The sequence below is a fragment of the Chroicocephalus ridibundus genome, chromosome 4 (genome assembly GCF_963924245.1).
Source record: "Chroicocephalus ridibundus chromosome 4, bChrRid1.1, whole genome shotgun sequence".
NCBI lineage: Eukaryota > Metazoa > Chordata > Aves > Charadriiformes > Laridae > Chroicocephalus > Chroicocephalus ridibundus.
The window spans coordinates 40,235,743-40,245,246 of NC_086287.1; the positions used below are offsets into that span (position 1 = coordinate 40,235,743).

Consider the following 9,504-nt stretch of genomic DNA (forward strand, 5'->3'; position numbering starts at 1 on the left):
CCCACTAGACCAGGTTGCTCAAGCCCCATCCAGCCTGGCCTTGAACACCTCCAGGGAAGGGGCATCTACAACATCCCTCGGCAGCCTGTTCCAGTGTCTCACCACCCTCACAGTAAAGAATTTCTTCCTCATCTCTAATCTAAATCTCCCCTCTTTCAGTTTAAAGCTGTTACCCTCCATCCTATCACTATACTCCCTGATAGAGAGTCCCTCCACATCTTTCACATAGGCCTACTTTGAGTACCAGAAGGCTGCTATAAGCTAATACAACAGCAACAAGCAAACCCAATTCTAATTGCTACCCCAAGTCTGTGGTCTCAAATTGTCCGTTGCATAAAGTGAAGCAAGAAATATTTTTCTGACCCCAAACTGAGCAGCCACCTCATTTCCCTTTGATAACCGTTTATAACTTTAATCTCTTATGAAATCCAGTGCGCTTGACCTGAACAGGTCTCCAAAAACGTCAGTATCAGGTGTTGGGAAACATTTGCACTGTGGCTTGCATCAGAGAGGAGACAAGGGTGCAGCTATTATGGTCTGTCACTCCACCAACCTGCAGTTCTAATTCCCTTCAAATAAGCTTAACCCAGAAACAGTTCCAAATAGCAATACAAGTAGGCACTGAGAGCCATAGCAAGTCATAATACCAAATCAGCTCTCCTCAACAACAAACACCTTGTGCTTTAGATTGTATTATTAAGTAATTATTATATTGGTTAACCCAAACAGGTAACACTTGAGAGGAAGGGAGAGCAGAGTATATTGGAGATTACTGAAGTTCCCTCCCTCCCTTTTACAATCTACAAGAAACTAACATCAGACCACCTCACTTCATATTCAAATGAAAAATTTGATTTTATTTTTTTTAATCTGACTTCAGTGCCTCATTCCTTGCTTTTCACCAGGTGGTTTTACAAAAAAAGTTTTCACCTTTCATTCAAAAATAATAATCCTCTGTACCATAAGCACATACCTGCCATAGGCATCTCGGTCTTGCAAGTCCATAATGAGAGACAAGATTAAAGTTTCAAATGAGAGAGTAATAACTGATTCTGTCCACCATAAAACAGATGAAGACAACTCATTACCCAATTTTTCCCCCGTCATCCCCCTTTGTGCCCCTCCCCGGTAACTCCTCTCCAACACCATTCATGGTAAAAAAAAACCCAAACAAAAACCAGCATGTGATCTGAACTTATTCCAATCCAGAAATAATGGGTACAGAAATTCAGCTAAATCATGTATTAAAACTAATTTTAGAATATAAAAATATAAAGGATGAAGGGCATCACCATAAACCCCAAAGAAATACAAAACCCCAAGAGCTCTGTTCTTTGGTCCTTGAATCTAATCTCCCTTTATTGAAAGATTATGAAGAAGTAATCAATTTGAGTTTCCTGATCTGCATCAGCATAGCTTATTTTTTTTCCATGTATTTAAACTGATATAAGGAACAGTTACAATTAAAGCACCGAGTGCACTTTACCCCAAATTAATGACAATTCTTTTAAAGCCAACTTCATGGATAATGCGCAACCTGGAATATGCGCCAGCCAAATGGGAGAGGAAAAAACAACAAAAAAAAAATCAAATCAATGACTGACACAAAGCTTTTCATTCCAAAGCAAAAACAAGCAGATGATGCCCTCCATCAGCATGGGAAAGGGAAGATAATCAGAACTGACCTACTGCAAGGAATGCTCCGACTCCATGTACTTTCACTGTTGGCATTTTTCTATTAACTTCTAAGGCTAATTGTAGTCATGCAAGTATCAAAGGGTACAACATTCAAAAGGATAAGCTGTAACTACTGTCAGAGCACACTCCCCCACTTCTAGAAGCTTAGCCTCTCGTACTCAAGTCAAGCTAGCTGATGAGGTCTGCTGTGAAGAAGCAACCTAGAAACAGCCTCAGTGGAGGCCTCCCCAAAACAGCTCTCCTCTAAAGCCTCTGCAGGGCTCCTTCTGCCTTCATGGTTATCAGAGTCAGCTCCAGGCTGCCTTCCCTCACCGAGCAGAGCAGCACCTCCCCTTGATGCATTCTGACAACTAGCATAATTTCAAAGACTCACTGCAAATACCAGTTACAACCAGTCCATTTGACTGTGCTTTGATTTCTGTTAAACCACTGGTCTTTGAAGGTAACCAATCATGGCTAATGGACACTTGAGAGGTAAACAAGAACAACAGTCTCTTGGATATCTACCTCTGTATAAATAAAAAGAGGTCAGTTATTCTAGTTCTGGAAATAAGCTGCATAAGACATATGCATGTTTTACTGATTTTGTCAAACAAAGGAGTTCGTGCACACTTGTGTCAAAGGGAAGGAAAATAAAAAGATGACTGCCACTTACCTGTTCTGTCTCAGGGAAAAAAGGGGGGAGGGTGCACAGGGCATTCCCTTTTCTGCTTTGTAAGGCTGAAGACTTAGCTGTTAGTCTAACAGCCTTATGCTATATCCTAACTGATTTTTTCCTGAGAATGTTCCTAGCAAATTAATAAACTTAGTTTTGACAGTACTGACAACAAATGTGATCAGAAAAAACCACAAACAGTAGCTTTTCTCATCTCAACAATGCAGAGCTTTAACTAAACAACATGCTGCTTACAATGCCAGCAGTTATTGAAAGTTTTCTGTCTCCCACTTCAACTTTATCATCGGCAAAAAATGTGAGCAAAGAGGCTAAAACAAGACAGATCTTTACATTATCTATACAATAAGTTTAGACTTTATTGGAATTCTACAGATTAGAGATATTTGACTAGCTCTACTAAACTAGAAAGTCTTAAGTTTAAAATACTGAGCTTTGAAGAGAACCAACTGAGGTGAGACCTAGTGCAAAGCTAAACTAGATTCTAACCCAAGAATACTGAGTCCTGATAGATCTTTTTTGTAATATAAATGGATCTTTCTCAAACTGCAGTCTGTAAATGCAATCTTAATTCAAATATAGGGCAAACAGAACGGTGCAGTTTATCAAAGTCTTCAGGGATATAGGCAATTCTTTAAACACATACTTACTGGATAAGCTGATGAAAATTATTTTCCCCAACACTGCAGCTGTAACTCTTGCCAGTCCACATCTGCTGAACCCCAGCACCAGTACTTCATGACACATACCTTGGGCATAATCAAAAGACTATCTTCCTCTTAAACTCTTTGCCCAAGAAGATTTAAGTGTAGAAAAGAGGAGATATATGTAGAAGCAGCTACTTCGTGATTTATTGTTAAGAATGAAACTAACAATATGAGCAATGTTGGTGAGACAGTAAAGTTGAATTGCTGTTTGGCAGCACATGTCAGTAGGAGTCCAATAGTTTTAGGCAAAGCAGGAGCATATCTCCAGTCACATGGGGATTAGCAGCTCCATTCCTCTTTTAAAGGAGGTTACTCCTTTGAGTTGCTACACTGACCTCCTGAATCCTATTACTGAAGAGCTTTGTTCCAGTCAAACAAAATAGTAGGAATAGAATGGTCATTCTCTTTGAGAAATCTAGCTCTACTTCTGTCTGTAAGCCACACGTCTCTGCAGTCCACTAACTTGTCAAACCAGCAACTCAGATCCTAACTAAAAAGGACATCAACAACAGTCAGCATACAAGAATGAACACTTGGGAAGAAATTTTATACTAAAGTTGTTGCCATGTTAGCAACAGCAGAGGTGCTCTAATTCACCTCAAGGGCTATAGTAATTAACATAACAGCTATTTATTACTTATGAAAATCTGAGAATGGTCCCTTTCTCCCTGAATTAAGAGGGCTAGGCAAAACTCTGGATTTAAGTTTGATCAGATTCTCTGCTTAATCTGCAGCAAACAGGAGAGGTCCAAGAAATTCTCACTTTGAGAGAACTTCATACTTTGCATCTTCTATAGCTTAGGTCAAGTACATCTGTCACCTGCCTTCCCCGCTCCTTCCTACCAAATCCAAGAGCCTCCACATATTGCACCCCTTTCTTTTTACTGCCAGAACAATGCACAGCCCTGCAAGCTTTGTACCTTCACCTTCCCCATGCCAGGGAGTTTTGGGTCTCTATTTTCACATAGCACTTATTTGGCAAGATGGAAGAGTTCGTTAAGGTGTTAATATTTTGGTTTCCCTTAGGTGAAGGAGCAAAGCCAAAAGACAAACATCATCAAGGTGATTAAAAAGCCCCACAGGCTTAGTTAGTCAGTTATATTATCCCTGCTACAGGCTTGCACACCCACTGTTTTTGGCTTGGGAGCTGGACTCCTGCTACATTAACTCTCCTGATTACACCTCGAGCTACTACCAATGTGTAGCAGCGTTCTCTCTGCTTCTACCAAGGGGGATGGAAAGTCAAGCTAGTGGCTCAGATGCATCTCTGACAGTTTGGTACAGACTAGCGATACCATCTGCCTCTGAGCTCCTTCTTCATATTTCAGCCTAAGCATAAACAAGCTGTTCATAGGCAGTCATCACTTTAGGCAGCCAAGAATTCATCATACCATGTAGGTACAGTCACAGTCTCTTTCAAGAGAGCAACAATCCCCCTCCCCAAAAAGTAGAAAATGGAGTAGCAGCTCAGGACACCACAATAGGACTATGGAAGAACAGAAATTAGCATAGGGTGAAAGGAACAATAAAATTCCCTTCCAAAGATACCAGCCAGTGAAAGCAAAATGCAAAACAGTGCAAAAAGGAGGAAACAAAGGTCTAGTGTTCTCACTCCTATGCGGCTTGAGCACTATCAATGGAAGTCATCGAATCAGGCATACAAACATATGAAAAGCCATGTGGTTGGTTGCTAATCAAAGTAACAAAGTATATACACATAAGACTAGAACATACAAACAAATGCAGCAAATGCATCTTATTACCTGAGCACTACATTTTAGAGGAGACTTCAGAGCATCTTCATTTTATGCAGGTCAAATTGAATTTTACTATACGAATGGAAAATGAATAAATCAAACTTTACAATTTCAGGCAAACAAGACTGATGATCAGAAAACTTTTCCATTTAAAACATGCGAGGGCAATTTTATTTGAAAGTTACTGTTAATACAGAGTTTTCATTACACTGTCTATTTTCCCCCCATCTATACTTTCCTTAGACTGCCCAGAATCCACCCTCACTCTTTTCCTGGGAAGCATCATTCCACAGCTAGGCTAATGCCTGGTTCCAAGCTTGTAATGACAAGGAAAATTGTGTTTATAGTACTCCCTTACATCCCAGTGGGGAATGGGAGCATGCAGCAACAACAAAGACACACAGACCCTGTGGACACAAATACTTCAAAAGTAGCCAATGCAGATAGGAGAACAGAAGCCCTATATCTTAGATGAATGTTATTTCCTTTTAAAAGAGACACCTGGTCTGCTGCAGTATTATTTGCCTGCTCCTGGAAAACAAGCAACAAGGTCCCACGAAAACTATAAATTCTTTTAACATAGCAGATAAATAGAATATCCACATTAATAATGAGAATAATACTGTTGCTCTATTGCTGCCTTCAATGTACGAGAAAAAAATTCATAGTGTTAGAAAGCAGCTAAAGTTTAACTGCCAGATCAGTGTACCACAGGAGTCCAAGCAATAGCATTACAGGCAAAGCTATCCTGTCAGCTGAGGGAAGAAAAACAGACAGCCCATATACAAAACCAATCATTTGTTAAGTTTCCATGAACAACAGATGCGCACAATAGAAAAGGCTACATGGTAGTTTCCTCCTCAACCTACCATCCTGCCCTCAAGCAAATTGTTTTTGCAGAACAAACTGCTCCTCTGCGTAACGCTGGTGACTGTCATTGTTTCAGGATGAGCCCTCAGAGCAGACCTTGTTACAATCCATGTGCCATCTGAACCTGTTCGTAACAGAGCTGCAGAGATTTAAGCAGCAATAAAGATCAACGACAACCAAAAAGCCCCACCCTACCCGTGGAAGAATATGTCAGCAATAAACTGAACTTGCAGAGCCTTTAAGAATTGTAAGTGAACAGCAAAAAAATATCTCCTTGTACGTTATTGATTAATGAGTAAGGAGTCCATAAGCAACTAAACAGTGAAAGTATTTTTTACCTTCTGCTTACTTTTTAATTTAACTTGCTTCATTTCTATCCCCACAAATTTTTTGTTACTGGAATTCAGAAAGGGCTTGTATCCTCCTTTCTACCTTCTCCAAGTTCCTATTGAAGAAAGCTTGTGTCAAGCAAATGATTTTTTTTTCTGTTGGTTTATTGGTTTTTCCCCACAAGAATTCTTATAAAATGGAAGTATTAGATCTGAACTACTTGAAAGAGAACCCCAATCCTTCCAGTACGGGATTGTCATTGATTCAAAGAAACTACTGCCTACAGTCTTGCCTAGAGTAACATATCCTCCTTTCAAATCTGGTAACTTATTAGTTTAAATAAACTCTAAGCACAGTAACATCCAGGCCTGCTTTTATTGCAGTATATAAGACCTCTCTTCAACACCCTGCCTCTATGTTCATAGAGGTTGTAGATCATGCTCACTAGAATTCAAGTAGAGGGTTATTAGGCAATTATCTTTCCTCTGCATGTGTCTAAATTCCACTAACACTAATCACACAGAGCAGATAGATAAGGTAGTTCTTCCTGTAGTCCACTCCTGCAATCTATCCCCATCATAAAGTTTTCCGTAACACTTTTTAGATTAAAGATCCCCCGAGACAGAATCCAGCTTTACAAGTTTCTATCCCTAATGTCCTGTTTTCTGCAGTTCTCAGCTTGTAAAAGCAATAGATGTGAGAAGACGAAACACAAATAAGCACATGGATTAGCTTAAATAACATTAGCAGTAACAAGGAAGAGACCAGAAACTTTCCATTCACAAAGTGCTATTCACAAGTGTTTTCAAAGCAAAACTTCAGACAAGACCTCATACACAAATCTAAGGATTTTTCCAGAAAGTTCTGAATTTCATAGCTTGAAAGCACACAAGTAAGTAGCTGATAAAGAATATGGAAAAAGAAAACACATGATGCAACAAATCGAGGAACATACTCAAGGGTATTACTTGACTGGATGCACTGAGTGCACATAATGTTTTAGATGGCCTCACGTTTACTTAAGTCAACACGGGAACAGCACACACGCAATTACGCCAATAAAGCGCTCACGGTGCCAACGCAGAAGATACCCGGGCACACCCGGCCGTTTGTTAGAAGCCGGAGGACGCCGCGGTGGACAAGCCGGCAGAGCCGGCCCCTCTTTGTTCCGGGGAGCCCCACCAGGCCCCCGGCGCGGCTGGGCGCTCCGTCCTCACGGCACGCACGACCTGCTATGCGACAAGTCACCCTTTCCGATACCGCAGAGTCGCGCCTTTCCCCGGGCACCGGGGGCTACGGGGCATTTTGCGTTTCGTGATTCACTGGAAGGAACCGTTTCCACCCCCACCCCACTCCCCGGGCTCGCAGCAGGCGGCTGAGTCACGCTTCACCGAAACGAGCCGCCAGAAGGATGCCCAGATGCGGAGGGGGAGTGGGGGTGGAGATGAGGGCAGCCCCGCGATATTCCCCCGCCGCCGCGCCGTGTCTCACCGAGCCCGGCCAGCCGCTCCACCAGCCCCGCGGCGCGGAGGGTAGCGGGGCCGTGGTCCACTCCTCGCCGTTTCTGCGAGACAAAGAGAAGGGGGAGATGCGTTAGCCGGCGCCGCCTGCAGCCAGGTACGCCAGCCCCACCGAGGGGACGGGAGGGGAGACGAGGCCGCGGCACCCGCTTGCCACCTCCTCGGCTGCCCTCTGCCCCCCTCCCGGCCCGGCCGCGATGCCCACCTGCCCCCTGGAGAGCGGGGCTCCCACCAGCGCCACGGAGTGCGCCTGCTTGGGCAGCTGGAGCCCCGCGTCCGCCTGCTTGCGGAGGAGCCGGGCGAAGCTGCTGCGCAGGGCCATGATGCAGCCGCCGCGGAGCCGCCGAAGGATGCCGGCCGCCGTCGCCGCCCCGCTCCTCTTAACCAGCTCCAGCCCCGCCGGCTCCCCGCCCCCCGCCCCTCACACGCCCGCGCCGCCCGGCCAACGGCAGCGCGCGCGCCCGGAGGTGTGTCCGCCCCCCACCCCCCCCCACCCCCGCGGCGCACGCGGCTCAGCGCGCGACGGACCGGGGGTGGGGGGGCGGAAGCGGGGAGCAGTTGGGGAGGGGGGGGCCGGCAGCGCGGGGCGGCCAACGGCTCTTCCGCAACGGCCCGCCCCCGGGGCTCCCCTCCCGCGCGCCCGGCCTCGCGCCGCCGAGGGGCTCGCGGCGCGCCCGGTCGTCCGCCATCTCCTCCTCCTCCCCGCCGGGGTTTTTCCACTCCCAACCGCCGCCTCACCTCGCTGGCGGCGGCCGCCAGGGCTGCCAGGCTGCCCCCCCGCCTTCACCGGGGCGGCAGCCTCTTCACGGCCCACTCGCACCGGGGCAAGTGGCACGCCGGCTCTCCTTGCCCTGCCGAGAGCACAGGCCCGGGGCTGGGGGCAGCGGCACAGCGCGCTGGGGCAGGTCTCGGTGAATCCCCCGTCCCTCGGTGCCCCCCGCCGGCCTTCGGCCCCTGGGAGGGAGCAAGTCGCCGGCGGGGTGTGAAATGTCGGAACTTGTAACTGCCCCGGGGGCAAAACACCACCCGAGCCCAGCGCCCTGGCTGCCGCATGGCTCCCGAGAGCCGCCTCGCAGCAACGCTCCTCCCTGGCCTTACTGAAGAAGAACTGGGGCACCGCTCCTCAGCTGATAACCATTAAAAAAGCTGATAACCATTAAAGCATTAAAAAACCCACCTCCCCGGCACCTGCCTTGAATATCTGATCTCGGGCTACCTTGGCCTGAGATGATTCTTAAAGCTCTCACTGTTCCTATTCACAGCGCAGTTGAAGGATTACAGATTAAGAAATGATTTAAAAACTAGTAAATGCCCCCATCTTTCCCTTCTGTGACAAGGCAACATGACTCCTACTGCCAAATGTGCAACTTTACGCATAGGTTTGAAAGAAAGGCCGGCAGCATTCATGAGAGGAGAGATGACAGGGTGCAAACATGGTTAAACTGGGACTTGCTGGTGACACAAAAAAAAAATAATGCACGCACATTTTTGCTTTTTCCTCTTATGATTTTCAAATCCTCTCCTCACCTCTGTATCTCAGTAACTTCCCATGTGTTCTTGTTATTGTGAATTACCATTACTGCTCCTCCAGGAGCTCACACTTCCCTCCTGCCGCTGACCTCGCACTTCACACTGCTTTTTCTTCTTCTACCCCCGACTCCGATTTTTCTTTCCCCTTCTCCCTGTCCCCATCTCCCCAGCTGTCATACCAGAGCTCCTATTTATCTACTTTAGTCTTTCTCACCTGTCATTTCAAACATTTCTTCCCTTTTTTTAAAAAAAAACCTGTAACTCCGGTTTCAATTTATTGGTTTTTGGGTTTTTTTTCACTTTCACTCCATCTATAAACTCCTTTTATTCTCTTTTTAACTTCAGCAATGTCTCCTCCGTTTCTGCAGTTCACTGTCTCCCATTCTTTTCCCCCTCTCCCGTCCATCCCTCACCGTTTC

General features: G+C 45.7%; 1 protein-coding gene across 1 annotated transcript in view; it reads right to left on the minus strand.

The window, feature by feature from the left end:
* Nucleotides 1–8,007, minus strand: part of ARG2 (arginase 2) — a 22,537-nt gene extending 14,530 nt beyond the window's left edge. Inside the window, exons 1-2 of the mRNA XM_063331287.1 lie at nucleotides 7,761–8,007; nucleotides 7,527–7,599 (exon numbers count right to left, since the gene is read on the minus strand). Of these exons, the coding sequence (XP_063187357.1) occupies nucleotides 7,527–7,599; nucleotides 7,761–7,877 (190 nt within the window). The 5' untranslated portion in view covers nucleotides 7,878–8,007. The remainder of the gene's footprint in view (nucleotides 1–7,526; nucleotides 7,600–7,760) is intronic.
* Between the last annotated feature and the right edge of the window lie 1,497 nt (nucleotides 8,008–9,504).